The sequence below is a fragment of the Anabrus simplex genome, chromosome 12 (genome assembly GCF_040414725.1).
Source record: "Anabrus simplex isolate iqAnaSimp1 chromosome 12, ASM4041472v1, whole genome shotgun sequence".
NCBI classification, from domain to species: Eukaryota; Metazoa; Arthropoda; class Insecta; order Orthoptera; family Tettigoniidae; genus Anabrus; species Anabrus simplex.
Window position 1 is genome coordinate 61,889,164 of NC_090276.1, and position 21,417 is coordinate 61,910,580.

General features: G+C 40.6%; 1 protein-coding gene across 2 annotated transcripts in view; it reads left to right on the top strand.

The window, feature by feature from the left end:
- The window catches only part of LOC136884055 (proton-coupled amino acid transporter-like protein CG1139), a 224,130-nt gene that overhangs the window by 61,099 nt on the left and 141,614 nt on the right, over positions 1–21,417 (top strand). Inside the window, exon 1 of one of the 2 annotated variants that reach the window (XM_067156078.2) lies at positions 5,426–5,454. The exons of the other annotated variant lie outside the window; for it this stretch is intronic. Coding sequence (XP_067012179.2) covers positions 5,443–5,454 — 12 coding nt within the window. The 5' untranslated portion in view covers positions 5,426–5,442. Of the gene's footprint in view, positions 1–5,425; positions 5,455–21,417 lie in introns of those variants that run through there. 2 annotated transcript variants of the gene reach the window in all.

Sequence of the window (21,417 nt, forward strand, 5' to 3'; positions counted from 1 at the left end):
CTTTCCTAGCCTTTTCCTAAATGATTTCAAAGAAATTGGAAATTTATTGAACATCTTCCTTGGTAAGTTATTCCAATCCCTAACTCCCCTTCCTATAAATGAATATTTGCCCCAGTTTGTCCTCTTGAATTCCAACTTTATCTTCATATTGTGATCTTTCCTACTTTTATAAACGCCATTTAAACTTATTCGTCTACTAATGTCATTCCACGCCATCTCTCAGCTGACAGCTCAGAACATACCACTTAGTCGAGCAGCAACATTTACCGAGCTCGATAGCTGCAGTCGCTTAAGTGCGGCCAGTATCCAGTAGTCGGGAGATAGTAGGTTCGAACCCCACTGTCGGCAGCCCTGAAAGTGGTTTCTCGTGGTTTCCCATTTTCACACCAGGCAAATGCTCGGGGTGTACCATAATTAAGGCCACGGCCGCTTCCTTCCCACTCCTAGCCCTTTCCTGTCCCATCGTCGCCATAAGACCTATCTCTGTTGGTGCGATGTAAAGCCACTAGCAAAGGAAAATTAACTGGTCTGGAATAATTACAATTTATGAATTGATATTGTCTAAATGTACCTTCTTTATCAGTTAGAAACAACCTTGCCCAAGTATCGTATTATTATTATTATTATTATTATTATTATTATTATTATTATTATTATTATTATTATTATTATTATTATTATTTCGTTTTGGCTGACTATGGACCACGTTAATTCGAATTCACTTTCATCTATTTCTGGTCTTTAATCCTCGTCCAGTTCTCCTTCATCCTTTGACTCTGCAATCTCCTCCTTTCTTCTCTCCATGGCGCTTGGGTACGGAATCTAAACCTTTTGGTGGTCTTGATCCTCTACCGATACGAGGCTGACGTATTATTTGAGCGCCTTCAAATACCACCGGACTGAGCCAGGATCGAACCTGCCAGGTTGCATTAAAGCCAATTTCTTTCTTGGTTGGTTTTTGCCTCGGAATCAGCGAGCAGTGTCCTGGAGCGTGAGACTTTGGGTCGGGGATACAACTGGGGAGAAGGACAAGTACCTCGCCCAGGTGGCCTCACCTTCTATGCTGAACAGGGCCCCTAGTTGGACGATAGGAAGATTGGAAGGGATAGACAAGGAAGAGGGAAGGAAGCGGCCGTGCCCTTAAGTTAGGTACCATCTCAGCATTTGCATAGGGGAAATGTGGGGAAACCACGGAAAACCACTTCGAGGATGGCTGAGGTGGGAATCGAAACCTCCTCTACTCAACTGACCTCCCGAGGGTTTGTGGACCCCGTTCCAGCCTCGTATCACTTTTGAAAATTCGTAACAGAGCCGGAAATCGAACTCGGGTCTCCGTGGCCGGCAGCTAATCATACTAACCACTACACCAAAGATGCCTACATTATTATTATTATTATTATTATTATTATTATTATTATTATTATTATTATTATTATTATTATTATTATTATTATTATTATTATTATTATTATTAAATAACCATTATAACACTCTTAGGCGGTTAGTAGATACTAATTTTAAAGCTGGTAGTAGAAAAAATGCTAATGTACTTATTTTTAAAGGAATCATTAAGTGTTATGCAACATAACTGTTAATTAGTGAAAGTGAGACTGACAAGTCTTGTAGACGACAGGAGATTGAGTGTGACATGTCACTAAATACCCTGTTTGAATGGAGATTAGAACGTAACGATATTATGATGTCATTACCTTTTATTATTAGACGTTTAGAGGCTGAAAAGGAAATGAATTGTATGTTACAAAATTTCTTTTATTGGGAGATTAAAGCTGACAACAATCTAGACGAAAAAACCAGGGACTGTTTATGTCCGCCCTTCACGTATCACTTTTACGTTGTGATGGTCCACTTGTTAAAAATTTCATAGCACGTACTTGACTTCAAATCCCTTTACGTTTCTTCGCAAGCAGCACCAGTCAACTCTTCGAAACTACTTGCCTTTCTCGTATACTTGCAGCACCTTTCCAAGAGTCTGATATCATGGGCAAGTCATTTTGGCTTACTACATTTCCACTCAACTGAATCCCTCCCTTTCAATAAACCACTCATCACTGATCAGCATTTAGGGCGGTTCTCCAGGTGGCAAATACCATATCAATTGTTGACCTGAACTTTTCTTAAATCATTTCAAAAAAACTTTACAATGATGATGATGTTTGTTGTTTAAAGGGCATAACAGCTAGGTCATCGGCCCCTCACAACAGTACTAATCACTGGTAAAGAAAAACCATGATGTTTCTCCTGTAGTATTACTAATCACAGGTAATGCAGACCCATGGTTTTTCCCACACAACGGCACTACTCTCAAGAAACGCAGACCGGTGAGGTGCCTCACATAATGGCACTACTCACAGGCAACATAGATCCATAGGGCCGATTGCAGAAACGATGACTAGTTTTAAGCCTTAGACAACGTTTAAATCGAGCACGATCTTCCATTGCATAAACAATGTTCAGCAGATGTTTAACTAAACATCGTTTAAAACTTTAAATATTGTTTTGAAAATGGAGATTGAAGTATCTTTCATGCAACTCTTTGCTTTTCGCAACTAATTAAATTCGTCGGTGTGCGTGCCGAACGCCAGTCAGCTGTTTGTCTTCCTACACACTACTCAAATATGGCTAAGCATGAGCAGATAAAAATATCGCTTTCGGTGGAAATTACATCTGATAATATTATCGACACTAAAGCGACACGAGGAAGTGTAGCTTTGATTATAGCGTTGTTACAGTGAGTGTAATCTACTCATAAATACGGTAGCCTCGACGAAGGGAAGATGAAGCAATAGTAATGTGTAACCGAGTGTATTCTACGGGCCATATAGATGTAGCTTGCATTCTGGAGATCGTACGTTCGAAACGCATCATCGGCAGCCCTGAAGATTGTTTTCCGTAGTTTCCTATTTTTACATCAGGCAAATACTAGGGCTGTTATTATGTCCACGGCTTTTCTTTCCCAGCCCTCCTCTTTAAACAATAATCACCACCATCACCACCACGTGTTTTTTTTCTATGTGAGAGTTGCCGAAAACTTATACGATTATATATATAAACCGAATACAACCTACTTCTTAGTTTTCACTATTATGTGTGTTTACTTGGCAGTAAATATAAGTGAATCCCTCCCGGTTGATGTATGTGACAGCCCTCTGACGATTGGGACAAGTTATTCTGATAGTGGAAGTGACCTATAATTCCATGGAAATTACCCCATATATATATATAATAAAATATACCGGTTGCCAAGAATTGTATTCAAGTTGACAGTTGCCGGACTGTCCCTTTGTCTGTCTCAAGAAACAAGTCCCTTGAAAAGCGAAACCGTATTTTAATATCTATCTCCCCGTACATGTCGAACGAATTGCAGCGATATAGCAGCGGAGACCCACAGAGAGGCCGTCGGACTAACCTTTCTTCCCGGAATCGTCTCAACAAGATAATACAAATTACATGTTTCATGGTACATAACCTCTGATTATGATTCACTCCTCTTATTTCAGGTTAAGCAGTGCTCTCAGCAGTGTTTAAACATGCCCGGTTGAACTGGTTTTAGACAGTGTCTATGTGATAAGTAACGTCTCTGCAATGTAGCAGCCATACTCAGGTACTGTTTAACCGTAGACATCGTCTAAACACCGTTTCTGCAATCAGCCCATAGTGTTCCTCACATAGTGGTATTAATCACAGGCCACGTATACTCATGGTGTTGCTTACATAGTATCATAGGCAATGTATACCCACGGTGTATTACACATTATGGCACCACCCACAGGCAACACAGGCCCATATAATGGTGCTACTCCCACGATGGTACTAATCACAGACCCAGCTGGAGGCAGTAGCGGTACATGTTCCTCAAGTGGTAGTGATTACTGCTCTAAGAGCGACCACAACCAGGCACATGTAGTAGTACTCATCGCAAGTAAAGTCGAGCCATCGTGTTCATCGCGTAATGGTACTAAGCACAAATTGACTCTTGGTTCGAAAAGTATCATCCCTTGGTCGCCCCTTACGACAGGCAGGAGATACCGTGTGTGTATTCTTCATCTGCGCCCCCCCCCCCATACACTGGGTAGAACTTTAAAATTTATCGAACAGTCCCTGTGATAAATTATTCTGTTCCCAACTTCCTCTTTCTGTAAATGAATATTTTCCCCAATTTTTCCTTTCGAATTCCATCTTTGTCTTCATTTATCATCAAAGCCCGGATGTTCGTGCCGTAACAGGTTAGATTGCAAACTAAATTTGGTAATAGGAAGTATCGGCCACCCACTCTTCCATAATGTAGCAAGAGTAACATACTGTAAATTATAGGTCCGTACCCCTAATATTTATGCAATCCCCATCGCATAATCGTTGTGAAGGTAGACTATACTTGCTGCTCGTTTCAGAAACTTTGCATTCTAACATATGAATGCATAAAAATCCGGGCTCTATTTATCATCTTTCCCACCTTTAAAAGCGATAGTTCGGAACGTACCACTTACAAGGAAACCCTTCCAACTGCAAGTCTCCGACCTGATTGAGATTTGGTACAGCGACTTCAATAGGAATGCTTTGTTCAGCCATATCAAAATTAGATGCCCAGTCCTATATTTACCACCTGTTTTGGGGGGTCAAATTTTGCTCATTTAACCACCGCATAGAGCCTCCGTGACTCAGACGGCAGCGCGTCGGCCTCTCACCGCTGGATACCGTGGTTCAAATCCCGCTCACTCCATGTGAGATTTGTGCTGGACAACGCGGAAGCGGGACAGGTTTTTCTCCGGGTACTCCGGTTTTTCTGTCATCTTTCATTCCAGCAACACTCTCCATTCTCATTTCATAGCATCTATCAGTAATTAATGGGAGTGGCGATCCCATCGTACTAATAGCTTATATATGATTCATTCATTTCATTCCTGACCCGGTCAATGACTGGAAAACAGGTTGTAGGTTTTCGTTCATTTTCAACCACCGCATAGACAGGAGTGAGTGGCGGGAAGCAGGTAGAGGCGGGAAGTAAAGTGCAGAGTGCGAGCGTGACACATGAACTGTCCGGCCGACCCACCTCTACCTGCTTCACACTTTTGCTAACACCTTATATGCAGGAAACAAAACACAGGAATAACCTCAACACAGAATTAATTGATCAGGCACATCTTCGACTTGCACGCGATCACGGTTGCCTGTGAGATAGACTCGAAGCCCTATCTTACATTACCTGGTGAGAAAATACACCGTAAGTTGACGGCCGACATAAATATCCTCCGGCTAAATTTGTATTGACTGTAGCAAATTATGTTATGCTTCCAACAATAAAACATCTGATGCAATTCTGTTAGGAGTTTCATCAGTTGGATTTTATAATTTATCATTATCACAACAGCGTCATTGTGGATCACAGAAGAGAAAAGTTTGTGCTACAGTGAAGACAGAGTCACAATGAGAGTTGAGGTAAGGTTAAGACGTTTTTCTTACTATACAATTTATAATGTGGAAAGTAATCGGGAAATGAAAAAAGTGGTTCCGCATGGCATTGCTTCCGCTTGCTTGTAACCTCAACTTATCATCTCTTGTTCTCTTCCATCCCCAGTGGTGTTAGTTCTACGAGGCCAAGGGAGTATTTTTTCTAGCGCAGTGATATTCAAAGGGTAGGCGGAGTCGTGTCAAGGGGTACGCAAATTTATCGCAGCTTCTATTTTCGGCCAGCGGTTCAGAAAAGAGTTTAGCCTGCTCATTTTCAATAACATCTTGTTTTGATTTCGTGTTTTTTGTCTAACACTACACAGAGCCCCCTTTCAGAACTATTCATTCCAAAATACGTGTCCGTTTGTGCCTCATGCTGCTTTGCTCGTGTATAAATTTTTTGTTTTGAAATCCACTCATTCACTTGATTTTTCAATAGCAGTGTTTATTGTTACATTAATAATTATACTCCTATATATAGTTTGCAACATTTTCATAACACTACTCCCGTGTCGAAAATCACACAGAAGAAATCCATATTATATACTACGAACAATACAGGTGAAATGTTAGAACCTTGTGTAACCCCAGTATCTACTTTGAACCAAGAACTTACTTTACCATCAATTCTGACAGTGACCCAATTGATCGACTGTAAAAACACTCACCTAGTACCAGAAACCGTAATTATGACCAACATCTTCCCCCTTGATAGTCTGCCATATGAATTTTCTAGGTAAACGAAACACAAGCATAATTGTACATTCTTCTCGTAACAATTTACAATTATCTAGTGCGTACTGTGGATCGAAACCACGCTGATTTTCGTGTAATATACTCTCCGCCATTAGTTGGACTCTTTTTTGCTAAAAAAAATTCTTTGAACACCTTGCCTGATATACCTGATTAAGGATCTATATATATTTGCTATGCAATGAAAAACTCGTAATTCCACCCACACACGAGCAAACCACGTTTTTCCATCTGTCTTATGCAGGCTTGCCGCGTTGCCTGAGGAGGGAGCAAGAAACTACAATATTTGGGCTATCATCAAGCAATGAAAATACCAGCAACAGTTCTCTGGCCATTGCTGATCGCCCACTTTTGGGCTTCTTCTGTGAACTTTACACCGAAGGAGTTACAAGGTTTCCTTTTTCTAGCGACGATTATTGTTATTATTGGGGAAAAAGTTGGTGTAGCGGTTTAGCTGCTTGCCTGTGATCCCAGCGATCCGGGTTTGATTCCTGGTGTTGCTGGGGTGGGATCTTCAGTTGAAAATCCCGTGGTGTCAGAAAGGTCATGCGACCTTAAATCATTAGGCACAACTCTTTCATGTCTCAGTGCGTGAGGGACGCTGGGGAAGATTATGGTGATGATGATTACAGTTAATATTATTTGGCATACAGCAGCAATAATTAATTTTATTATTTGTGGTATAACCGTACCATGCTGGTACCGCAGGGGTGCGAAGGTAAATCAGTTGGATTTTGGGGGTACGCCAATCAAAATGTTTGAATACCACTGCACTAGCGGAACCTCCACTAATTACTTGTACGGTTTTCGAAAACGCCGACGTCCCGCAGGAGTTCTTTTATGTGCCAGTAAATCTACCAACACGAGTCACCTTCAAATACCACCGGATTGAGCCGGAATTGAACTCTCTAACTTGACTTCAGAAAGCAAGCACCCTAGTGAGGTTCTCAGCCCGACCGACCGTCAAACATAACACGGTGCATTCTTCTTCTTCCCCTTTTATTAAAAAATGTTACTTCAAATGAGCCTACTTCGGACCAAGCTCGTTCAACTATTGCGTTTTGATCTTCGCTCAGTATTCTCGCATCTTCTTCCAGTGTAGATACTTTATTTCGTCCTACCAGTGGGTAATTTTCTTCTTCTTCTTCTTCTTCTTCTTCTTCAGAGGTTTTACCTGAAAGACACTCGCTTTCTTAAGAATCTGTTTCACCGTTGGTCTGTTTCGTCTGCGAGCCCTAGTTCTTTTATGCCCTTTTAAAACTTCGTCAGCCATGCGGTGCGGACTTTCTTCTTTTGCCACAAGGTGAACTGGCGTTTGGTTAGTCTGTGAGAGACAATATTGTAATTATCATATAATGTCAAAGCCATCGCATTAAAAACCTGCTGAAGGTATGTTTGTATGTTGTACGGTTGCATAGCTCAAAGGACATGTCCAGCCCGTCTAATGTTTACTTCATCGTGGCTCACCACGACACACATGTTTCCATTAACATGTTTTAAATAATTTTAATCACTGATATGCACCTTAGAGTCTGAAAATCGGTTCTGAACCATATATTGTGTGCTGATACGAATGACAAATAATAATAATAATAATTTCGTGTGGCTATTTCTAGCCGAGTGCAGCCCTTGTAAGGCAGACCCTCCGATGAGGGTGGGCGGCATCTGGCATGTGTACGTAACTGCGTATTATTGTGGTGGAGGATAGTGTTATGTGTGGTGTGTGAGTTGCAGGGATGTCGAGGACAGCACAAACATCCAGCCCCCGGGCCACTGGAATTAACCAATGAAGGTTAAAATCCTCGACCCGGCCGGGAATCGAACCCGGGACCCTCTGAACCGAAGGCCAGTACGCTGACCATTCAGCCAACGAGTCGGACAATAATAATAATAATAATAATAATAATAATAATAATAATCCGCCTCTCTGGTGTAGTGGTTAACGTGTTTAGCTGCCACCCCCGGAGGCCCGCGATGATTCCCGGTTCTGCTTCGGAATTTGAAAAGTGATACGAGGGATGGAACGGGCTCCACTCAGCTTCGGGAGGTCAACTGAATAGAGGGGGGATTCGATTCCCTCCTCAGATATCTTTGTAGTGGTTTTCCATTGTTTCCCATCTCCCTTCCAGGCAAATGCCGGGATAGTACCTAACTTAAGGCCACTGCCGCTTCCTTCCCTCTTCCTCATATATACCTTCCAATATTTCCATTCCCCTACAAGATCCTTGTTCAGCATAAGCAGGTGAGGCTTCTGGGTGAGGTACTGGTCCTCCTCCCGACCGATCTAAAGTCTCACGCTCCAGGACACTGCCCTTGAGGCGGTAGAGGTGGGATCCCTCGCTGAGTCCGAAGGAAAAACCAACCCTGGAGGTTAAACGGATTAAGAAAGAAAGAAAGAAAGAAAGAAAGAAAGAAAGAATAATGATATACAATCTTGCCAAATGACCAATCCTCTTTCTCCTATCATAGTCAGAGCGCCTCTCTACCCGGCAACAGAGTTGAATTGTGACGGCTCCAGTATTCTCCATCTTACAGTAGACTAAGGGATCTAGGATCATCTTCATCTTCTTCATTTTTTTCAATCAAGCCTTTTTTTATTTAATCACAGACACTCCATTGCATACTGGCCTCCGGGCGGATGACTGTCGTGCAGTGTTTCGGCGTATTATTATTATTATTATTATTATTATTATTATTATTGAGAAAAGTATTATGCCACTGGCACAGCATAGATAAAGCCAGAGAATATAGCGGATGTAATCTTAATTTGGCGCATGTGGAAATGTGAAAACCATGGGAAACTCTTTGAAAGGCTGCCGTCAGTAAGGTTTTTTTTAGTGGCTTTACGTCGCACTGACACAGATAGGTCTTATGGCGACGATGGGATAGTAGAGGCCCAAGAGTTGGAAGGAAGCGGCCGTGGCCTTAAATAAGGTACAGCCCCAGCATTTACCTGGTGTGAAAATGGAAAACCACGGAAAACCATTCTCAGGGCTGCCGACAGTGGGATTCGAACCCACTATCTCCCGGATGCAAGCTCACACCCACGCGCCCCTGAACGCACAGCCAACTCGCCCGGTCAGTAAGGTTTAAACCCACTATCTTCATAATGCAGGTTTTCAGCTACACAACCAAGATTATGTAGCCAAATAGGTCTGTATTCTTCTTCTTTTTTTCGTATAGTCAAACTAAGGACCGGGATATTCAACTGTTGGGTTTGGGGTGGGTTTTGATGTTTGACCGGTAATTGCGCATCCTCTGGCTTTGATGTTCCTTTCTCTCCTTTATCCACAACATCTTGTCTTCCTTCTTGTCCTGTAACGTCTTTTGTTTAATCACCGTCCTGGGAGATGCCCGATCTCTTAAGTCTTAAGTTCCTGCAGATCTTTGTTTACTTCCATCACCCAAGGTGACTTGGTCCTCTTCTCTTGCCAGCAAACGAGAAGCTGGTTGGTCAGCCTGATAGGAAGCATCCTGTAGACGTGTCCATAAAATGCCAGGCGTCTCTTCCTGGCCACGTCCGTGATTTTTCCACAGTATTTGTAGTGCTCTTGGTTGGGCCGCCTTGAGTATTCGTTCGCTTCCTTAACTGGTCCTAATATCTTCCTCAATATTTTTCTCTCCTGGATTTCGAGCTTGACCGCGAGTCCCTTCCTGTTGAATGTTATACATTGTGAAGCAAATAAGGCTTCAGGGAGGATGACTGTCTGGTAGTGCTTCATTTTAGTGTTTCGAGAGAGGCACTTTTAATTGTAGGTGTTCTTGGTCAGTTGGTGTGCCAGTATTCTTATTCTTTCTTTCTTTCTTTCTTTCTTTCTTTCTTTCTTTCTTTCTTTCTTTCTTTCTTTATTATGCCCATTCAAAGAGCGTGTTTGAACTTGTTCGTTGGCCTGATGGTTTTCACCTTCTTATCCCCCCAAAATCTCGTCATGAATGCACTGTGTTGCATCTTGCGTTCTGTGGACCACTTCCCACCAGTGTCCTTTTTAGGTTTCTCCACGAATTTGTGCATTGCTACTGTTGTACTAAAAGCTCCACGACCTTCTGCGATGTCGTCGGTGATATTCATTGCTTGGACGTCCCCCCTAGTTTCTTCTAGCCAGTTTATTTTGAGCTTTACTTTACTTTAAATAATATTTTAGTCAGCCTGTTGCTGTCGATTCTATAGATGCGACCACGAAATTACAGGCGTCTGTTGCGTACTACATCAGTGAACCTGTCAGTTAATGAGTAGAGGTCCACTGTTCTCCCTTTAAGCCACATTCCATTTTACTCGTGGGACCCTTAAATTTTTCGGAGAATTTTCCTTTTTTGCTTTTCAATTTCTATAATTCTAAAGTGACCCCAAATGGATATGGTTTTTGAGGCGTATAAAGCTTACGGCAAAACAACTGTAATGCAATGTCGTAATTTTTTTTCATGCGATATGATTCTCTTGTTGTAGTAATTCCACATTAATCTGTACGCCGTATGGAGTTTGGTGGCTCTTTCTACGATGGCCCTACTGCCTAGTCCCGATGGTAGTATATCTCCAAGGTATTTCAAGGAGGACACTTGTGAAATCGTGTTTTTTTTGCTATGTTGATGCAGATTTTTCAAGTACTGCATTTTTTTGTAGGATATCTGGAGGCCTGGCTTTGATTCTATATTGTGTAATATCTCTGGTCTTAGAATTGATTGCTAGATCATCAGCAAAGGCTAAACATTTCACCTTGATTTCGCTCCCCAAATTTCTGATGCTCACATCTTTGACGTCCCTTTCACATTCTCGTATAAGTTCGTTTAGAACTAAGTTAAACAGAATGGGGGAGATGCCGTCACCTTGACGAACGCCCCTATATATTTCAAAAGGCTCAGAAATTACGTCCAGGAATTTCACTTTACAAGTTGTATTGATGAGAGATTGCCGGATTAGTTCTCTGGTCATCCTGTCCACTCTGAGTTCTTCTAAAGTATTATTATTCGTTGATAATAACCCTATTTAGGACTATACATCCATCAATCAATCAATCAATCAATCAATCAATCAATCAATCAATCAATCAATCAATCAATCAATCAATCAATCAATCACTACTGATCTGCATTTAGGACAGTCGCCCAGGTGGCAGATTCCCTATCTGTTGTTTTCTTAACCTTTTCTTAAATGATTGCAAATAAATTGGAAATTTATTGAACATCTCCCTTGGTAAGTTATTCCAATCCCTAACTCCCCTTCCTAAAAAAGAATATTTTCTCCAATTTGTCCTCTTCAATTCCAACTTTATCTTCATATTGTGATCTTTCCTACTTTTAAAGACACCACTCAAACGTATTCGTCTACTGCTGTCATTCTACGCCATCTCTTCACTGACAGCTCGGAACACACCACTTAGTTGAGCAGCTCGTCTCCTTTCTCCCAAGTCTTTTCAGCCCAAATTTTGCAACATTTTTGTAACGGTACTCTTTTGTCGGAAATCGCCCAGAACAAATCGAGCTGCTTTTCTTTGAATTGAATCGGATAATCCTGGTGAGGGTCCCATACACCGGAACCATACTCTAGTTGAGGTCTTACCAGAAACTTACAGTATATACTCTATCCTTTGCATTCTTACTACAACCCCTAAATACCCTCATAACCATGTGGAGAGATCTGTATCCTTTATTTACAACGCCATTTATGTGATTACCCCAATGCAGATATTTCCTTATATTAACACCTAAGTACTTACAATGATCCCCAAAAGGAACTTTCACCCTAACAACGCAGTAATGAAAGTTGAGAGGACCTTTCCTATTTGTGAAACTCACAACCTGATTTATAACCCTGATTTATAACTCCGTTTATCGTCATACCGTTGCCTTCTGTCCATCTCACAAGTAAACAGAGGAACTTGTTTGTCTTTCTTCGTGCCTTATTCTTCTGCAGTGGGTTTTTTCAATATTTGGTACAAGTTGTTCCAGTCCTTTTCTTTCGTTTGTCCCCTTGGCATTCGTAAATTTCGGAGCTAAACATCTCCCCGTTTTAGATATCTTCTTATGTAATTCCTGCCAATGTCAGGTCGTTTTTGATTGGCTCCTTCGCGAAGCCTTACGAATCAAACATCTAGCGGACCTGCTAACAATTAATAGAAAGTATATTTATTTATTTACTTATTTATTTATTACCGAGCTCGATAGCTGCAGTCGCTTAAGTACGGCCAGTGTCCAGTAATCGGGAGATAGTGGGTTCGAGCCCCACTGTCGGCAGCCCTGAAGATGGTTTTCCGTGGTTTCCCATTTTCACACCAGGCAAATGCCGGTGCTGTACATAATTAAGGCCACGGCCGCTTCCTTCCACTTCCTAAGCCTTTCCTCTCCCATCGTCGCCATAAGACATATCTGTGTCGGTGCGACGTAAAACAAAAAATAGCAAAAAAAAGTATTTATTTATTTATTTATTTATTTATTTTGCAATTCGCTTTACCTCGCACCGACACAGTATGTTTAGACATTGGGCTAACCTGATATGCCTGGACTCATGTATGTCTGTGATACAAGGATGTGGCATTGTAGACCTGTAAATGAACTTGCTGTCGGTAGTGAAGGGCACTTGGGCAATCTGTTTCGTCTGCTCTCACCTGTTATAGCCTCCGTACTAGGAGGAGAGGTATTCGCCCTCAGGAGTTGGAAGTGGTAAACAAGGTCTACAACCGCAAGGATTACCTCAACTTCGTTCTTGTTTCACGTGGGTAAGCGTCATGGTAGGCATTTCACTCACGGACGAATGTAACAATTATAATCCGACTGTACCAATGTTGCCAATTATCACTCTTAGATCCTTACCAAACAGATTGCAGGAAATCTTGGAGGGTAAACGATTAGGACATCATAAATTAAGTTGTGCATAGAAGGTTCTAAGAAACCAGCAGACGTGATGTAATGGTGAATGGAGAATGTTACAAAACAATCCGTTTAGCAGTTTACATTCCTTCTTTGCGGGGAAATCATGAAGAGCTGCAAGACGTATTACACCTTATGAATAGAGGCATGTCCGGCTCCTTGGCTACAGGGGTCCCGGGTTCGATTCCCGGCAGGGTCGGGAATTTTAACCAGCATTGGTTAATTTCTCTGGCAGGGGGACTGGGTGTATGTGTCGTCTTCATCATTCATTTCATCCTCATCACGACGCGCAGGTCGGCAGGTCGCCCACGGGTGTCAAATAGAAAGACCTGTACCTGGCGAGCCGAACTTGTCCTCGGACACTCCCGGCACTAAAAGCCATACGCCATTTCATTTTTTTCAATAGAGGCATGGTTTTTCGCATTCATTTATGCCCCATTTCGCGAAACGGGAACAATTTTTTACGTTATTTCGCTTGAATTTCGCTGTAATCATTTTCTAAACTTATGCATAAAAACTCTCATGTGTGTGATTTGTGAATGATTTATGTGAAAGATATATAAATGCTGAACAAACAGTATTGATAACAAAAATACTTAATATTTGATATTACTCTTTATGTCCGGCTCCATAGCCAAATGTTTAGCGTGCTGGTCCTTGGCCACAGAGGTCCCGGGTTCGATTCCCGTCAAGATCTGGAATTTTAACCATAATTTGTTAATTCCGCTGGCACGGGAGCTGGGTGTGTGTGCTGTCTTCATCATTCATTTCATCCTCATCACGACGCGCAGGTCGCCCATGGGAGTCAAATAGAAAGACCTGCACCTGGCGAGCCGAACTTGTCCTCGGACACTCCCGGCACTAAAAGCCATACGCCATTTCATTTTCCATTATTCTTTATGTAATCTTGATTAGAACTATATTATATTTCAAGCTCGTTATTTTTAATGACTTTCACTACAGTTTCTCAATTATCGCTAAATAAGAAAATCTCGCTTTAAATTGGCCTTATCTGCTTTAATTGGCTGCACAGTGGGACAGGAGACAGTGAAACGTGATGAATATTCAAAAATCAAAACTCGGCTGATTCATATTTCCCGATCGTGACTGCGTACAGGGAAGGGTGTTCTATCTGAAACCTGCACCGATTTGGTCCCTGGCGTCTTCGGACAGAAGTGTTTCAAAGTCAAATCTGGTCAGTTGTTGAACTCACACAATGCGCGCTGGGTGTTTGAGCTTGTATTGTGTATAGTATGCACACCTTATAGGATAGATTTTTGTCCGATGGTGAGGAGTAAGGAGGGAGCTCTCCCGGTTTCGGTAATACTGACAACTGAATGGAAATGAAATCTGAATTGAATAGATAATATTATAGATCGATAAGAATTTTCTAAACCTTTATTATCTTAAGCCAACAACTGTGTCACACACACACACACACATTATATAACATTTATCGATGCGAATCTTGTTCTTAGCATGAATTCTATAGTTTGGCTTTCCCGTGTAAACAACAAGAGTAGTAGTACGTAAAGTTTACGCCAGATGTCGCACAGCGATGCATAAGCGATTCATAGTTTTTGTTTCAAAGGTTGCCAATACGAATGTCCATGTATCACTAAACGGTGCGCGTGGTACATCGAAAGGTGAGTAAAAGTATATCGTCATAATAGTGCGAAAATGTTGTGTCTGTAGTCGTACAAAAGATATATGTGTCAACTGTTGACACAATTGCCATAAATTCATGAATTGATGCAGATTTAGAAACCTTCCAAATATGTCCAAGCAAAGTTTTTGTTGCATTGCATCAAGGATACAATCAGTGTATAATGAGAAACTTTGTATGTTTTTGTACAAATTGTTCGAAGTTCGTGTGTTCTTCTGTCTTTTTTTTTTTCAGAATCTCAGGAAGAGGCGTTAGAACTTAGTAAGTTTTATGAGGGAAGCAGGGAACAAGAATATTTAAAAACAGATCTGCTTCTTCAAAGAACACATTAGAGTATTAACTAATTGTCTGGAATCCTCTGAGAATGAACTAAAAAAGAACACATTAGAGTATTAACTAATTGTCTGGAATCCTCTGAGAATGAACTAAATCACCTTATTTCCCAATTTGTGTCGCAAGATAAGAAAAAATGGACCGAATCACATAGAATGTACTATAGATTTATTAATATAAATGAAAGATGGCTTTAGTGATCACTGTGCTTTCGTATATACTAAGGCAGTGGAGAAAAGAAAAGAAGTCGCACACCAATGCCTTTTGCGGAAGCTTCTGACTGCATTAAACGCAAGAATTGCGACAGACGTATTCGTCAGAAGAAGTAGCGTATGCCATGTCATCACAAGCCACAGACCACTTCCTGTAAAGAAAACTAAAGAACTTCCGATAGAGATTTTTAAAACGGCAAGCGCAGTCCGCAATAGAAGAAGATTATACTGATGAGTTTTCAGATTCATCATATTGATAAGAACTGAGTCATACAATGATGACAAAAAAAAAAAAAAAAGATAAAGAAAATCATTATTAAAGGTGCAAGTTTTGCAGCACTGTTGCTATAACGCATTGTAATTTGAAAAATCAATAAACAAATATTGTTATAATTAGCGTTATTTATGTTATCTAGTACCTTTTATTATTATTGTTCTTCAGTTCCCTTAAACTATTTAATATCGACATTGGAGGCCTTCTTCCCCACTGTGTGCTGTAATTAGAAAAATCAAATCACCACTTTCGTAAAAATAAACATGTGATTCCTAAAGATATTTAAAGATAAAAATTTCATTGTTCCGTATTGAAAAGTATCACAGTTAAAATTGAAATAATAAATAAAGAGGTTCAACCTATTCAATACAATTTTTTTTCTTTGCTAGTTGTTTTACGTCGCACCGACACAGATAGGTCTTACGGCGACGATGGGACAGGAAAGGGCTAGGAGTGGGAAGGAAGCGACCGTGGCCTTAATTAAGGTACAGCCCCAGCATTTGCCTGGTGTGAAAATGGGAAACCACGGAAAACCATTTTCAGGGCTGCCGACAGTGAGATTCGAACCTACTATCTCCCGAATACTGGATACTGGCCGCACTTAGGCGAATACAAAAGAATAAGAAATGCAGTGATTACATTCTTATTTAATAATAAGTAGAAGTGGTACCGGTTTCGAACCTAGTCCAGGTCATTATCAGCCCATTAAAACATGAAAAACAATGCATGGGAAAAAGAAAAGAAAAGATCAAATTCACTCCGGATCAGTAGAAGAGGCGATATAAAAAATGACGGGGGTAGACACTGTAAAATTCAGAAGAAGTAAAATGTAAGTCACTTAAAAGAAACACTGCGTAATTTTCTGAGCGGCAGTATGGCACACGCAGTGTTAGGCAAAGTCTTATAATGTTTGTGAAAAGCGGAGAACGGTTAAATGAGCTGGCTTCTATACACTGTTAGGCACAAAGTCGTAACACAATCGAACACATATGAAGATTCATAGTCGTGCTGAAGCTGAAGATGAGTAGATCAGTTGAAGTAACTTGCCAGCTCCCGGTGATCAGCGCGATATTTTCAACATCAGGCAATGTGGTTTCAAACGCCAACGTAAAATGAAGAATAGCTTAAAGATCTAGTATTTGATTCGGTTGCGGGAATGTAGGTATATATAGATACATGTAATAAAATTCAATATAATTGAATAAGTAATTGTGATCCTGTAGAATTTTTGGAACAGTTGACGTGAAAAAACAATTGTGAAGAGAAAAATATAGTAAAAAACGCAATACCGGAAACAAAGGAAAACATATATGCACAGTGCGCTATTTTTTAAAATGTAAAATATTCAGGCAGATATCTCAAAATAGCTTCAAAATATTTTAATAATAATGTTATTTGCTTTACGTCCACTAACTACTTTTACGGTTTTCGCAGACGCCGAGGTGCCGGAATTTAGTTCCTCAGGAGTTCTTTTACGTGCCAGTAAATCTACCGACACGAGGCGGACGTATTTGAGCACCTTCAAATACCACCGGACTGAGTCAGGATCGGGGTCAGAAAACCAGCGCGCTATCGTCCGAGCTACTCAGCCCGGTCAAAACATTTTTGTCGCGTTTATCGTAAATGCGAAAATATGATGCCTCTACTTATGAACAACATACTAAAGAACAAGTGAAACATGCTTTTCAATAAACGAAACTCAAATTGATAACGGTTCATTTATTTGCATTTAACGAATCTTTTCGTGAGATATCTGTACATAATTTGGAGTCGACAAGTGTTACGATTCAGTGCATCGAAAGGGGGAACTGATTCATGAAACTGTCACGGATGTAGAGTATGATGAGAAGAGGCCTCAGTCATGGCCATCCATCAATACTTCACATCACAGCCTGCAAGATCACATCGACCATTTGTATTGCAATGCCCCTCTTTGTAAATATGTCTCTCAGTCATCGCCATCCATCAATACCTTGTTTATTATTATTAAAAGATACATCGCATTTAGGAAATGTCCCGATGGCAGTGGTGTGTGATAATAAAGTTAAACATAATTAGACAACAACATCAATAAACACAACTACTTCTACTACAACAAGAAGCAATTCCATAGAAAGACAAGAGCACAAGAAATACTAGTAGTTTAACATTCTCAATCCAGCATCATCATATACAATTTCATGCACGACTTAAGTATTTCCAGTGCTTAACACTACTATAACTTGAGCTTACTACCAGCTTAACATTACAAGTGATGCCCGACTCATTGGCTGAATGGTCAGCGTACTGGCCTTCGGTTCACAGGGTCGAGGGTTCGATTCCCGGCCGGGACGGGGATTTTTCCCTTTATTGATTATTTCCAATGTCTCGAGGGCTGGGTGTGTGTGTGCTGCCCCCAACATCCTTGCAACTCACACACCACACATAGGAGATGCCGCCCACCCTCATTGGAGGGTCTGCCTTACAAGGGCTGTACCCGGCTAAAAATACCCACACGAAAAAGGAATTAAAAAGTTATAATAAAGTAAAGTTAAAACATAACTACCCAAGAACAACAAGTGCAACAACAGGAGTACAAGCAATTCCATGGAAAGTTTATTTTCGCTAGTTGCTTTACGTCGCACCGACACAGATAGGTCTTATGGCGACGATGGGACAGGGAAGGCCTAGGAATGGGAAGGAAGCGGCCGTGATCTTAATTAAGGTACATTTGCCTGGTGTGAAAATGGGAAACCACGGAAAACCATCTTCAGGACTGCCGACAGTGGGTTTCAGCTCCCGGATACGAGCTCACAGCTGCGCGCTCCTGACCGCACGCCCAACTCGCCCGGTAGTTTAACATTCTAAATATAGCATCGTCATATACAATTTCACGCATAACTTAATTATTTCCAGTGCTTAACACTACGGCTTACACTACTATAACTTGAGCTTACTACTAGCTTAACATTACAAGTGATAATAAAATAAAAATCATAGGTAATTACCCAACTTCACATCACAGACTGCACGATTGCTAGGTAATATTGAGTCACACTACCGCGAGTGTATGGACTACGTTCCCACTACTTTATTTGAGCCCTCATACCATCACATTTCATCTGCCGAGTATTTTAGGTACATCAATGACAGAAAAGAATTTTTTAAATTTGTTAACAGGCAACCAAATTATCTGGCTTCGATATGTTGACCATTGCTTGACCTCTAAACTGGGTCATTGCAAACCTAATACTGCTAATTAACTTGCTATAAAAAGACAATAAGCTAAGATTAAGTGTTGTAAGTAGTTACAGGAAGTAGAAAACTAATTACCTTGACTTAAAACACTAAGAAATGGCACTGCCTTCCTGGAAGTTAATAAACCATCCAACGTAGGCGAATGCTTACAGACAGTTAATCGTCCATGAAGAACGTTCTGAAATGATAGTTCGAGGAACAGATAATTCTATGAATGTCTTGAGGCAATCAGTACATAAAAAAATAATAATAATAATAATAATAATAATAACAACACAAGAATGGCGCAAATAGAAACTAGTCCACAAAATTCATCAACCAATCACTTTAGTCAGAGGAAAATTAGCGACAGATTGCCTCGCATTTGAAGAGGGCCCAAGACATTTCAACAACCCAAAATCAGACTGAACTCCTGGAAGAAATTGCAAAAAACGTCGGCATTCAGATATCTTTTGAAAAGGCAGAATACAAGACCTGCAACAGACAAGCACCAAAATTGATGGGGACAAAATATGTCAAAATTAAACTAGTAACACAATTTAAGTACCTTGATGAAACAGTTCAGGAAAATGTACTCGAAACAAAAGCCAATGAAATTAGATGCCGAAAGATGGAAATTGCATATCGACTATTCCAAAATCTCTGCAACAAAGAATGCATCTGCTTTCACACAAAACTAAGTCATTACAATACAGCCATTAAACCAGAATGACTTGAGGGGTCACAAACGCTAATTTTGAACAGGAAAACGGACATTGAAAATGCTGAGGAAAAGGAACGCAAAATCATAAGAAAAATTCAAGGTTCAAAACTTGCCGAAGGACAATACCAACTCAGACGCAGACAGGAAATCAAACAATACACAGGCATTCACAGTGACATTAGAAAACGCAGGTTAAGATTGTATTAAAATAATGCATCAAGAAAGACTTACAAAACAAATAGTGTTAGACTACGAAAACAAGAGTAAATCTAAAACAGACAATGAAATGGAATGGTGAAATCAAAACCGATTTGAAACAGGCAGGCAGTTACACCAGCAAATGTCCAAAACCGGGCAATATTCAGATCCAAAATTCACAAATGGTAAGTTGACTAAGAGGAAGGACCAAAGAAAAAGATTCGAACAACCTTGTCTGAAAAAGGAAAGGAAGTTTACAGCAAAAGAATGAAATAAATAATTTCAGAAAGGGAGGCAAATAGACGGCTCTAACTACTTTGCGTAGTCTTAATGGGCGTATTATGTATGTACATATGCACGTACAGTCAAGATCGCTTATAACGACACCGAAGTTTTGTAAGTCTTTCTTCTTATAAGGTCGTTACAGCCGATAGTCGCACAAAATGGTTATAACGACATCGAAAGGACCGTCAATGAACGGGCGTTATAGCCAACAGTTGCAAAAATCGGTTATAACGACACCGAAGGGACCGTCAATCAACGGTTGTTACAGCAGATAGTCGCATAAACTGGCTATAACAACACCGAAGTGACCGTCAATCAACGATCGTTATAGCCGATCGTCGCACAAAGCGGTTATAACGACACCAAAGGGGGCGTCACTGAACGGTCGTTATAACCGATAGTCGCACAAGCCGGTCATAACGACACCGAAGGGACGGTCAATGAGAGGTCGTTATAGATGATAGTCGCAAAATCCTGTTATAACGACACAGAAGGGACCGTCAATCAACTGTCGTTATAGCCGGTAGACACACAAACCAATTATGACGACACCGAGGGACCGTCCATCAACGGTTCTTATAGCCGATAGACGCACAAACCGGGTTATAACAACACTTGAGGTACCGTCAAAGAACGGTCGTTATAGCCGATAGTCGCAAAACCGCTTTTAAAGACACCCAAGGGACCATTATTCAACGGCCGTTATAGCTGATAGTCTCACAAACCGGTTGTAACGACACCGAAGGGACTGTCAATCAACGGTCGTTATAGTCGATAGTCGCACAAACCGGTTTTTTTGTTTTGTTGCTAAATTGTCATATATCTGTGTTTTAGCCTGTACACTTGCATAGTAAATTAACAGATTGAAGTAAAAACTTCCAAAAAGCGTAACTGAAAGGAGTATTGTATTTATAGAACAGTATTTGTCGAGAGGGACTGGGAGGAATTTCATTGGCTTTCACTTCAGAAATAGGTCCATTGATCGGCACATTATTTGTTCTCTAACCATCCGAGTAAACATTCTTCAATATCTTTTGCTCAGGTTTTAAATCATTTTCTTCAAAAAGAGAATGGGTTTTCTCTCTGACCTTCGACATTGTAGAAATCATTCAGAGTGATACAGACAAATCCTTCGCGGTGCTGACGTTTGTCTTCCAATTTTCTAATTGCATTATTATGTGAATTTTCTAGAATATTAACGACTTTACTTTGCGACGTCTTCACAGCGATGTTTGCCTTTACTGTTTAACACACGGACTGATTTGTAATCTACAATAATAAGCGTTTCATTGTTGTCAGCAATCCTCAAACGCGTAATAAAAATCAACAATGAACGTCATAGCCGATTATTTTTTCCAAAGATGTGATCAAAGTATGTCGTACTATGCGAGTTTTTAAATTTGGTGTCTATATTGGATTTAGACGGGAG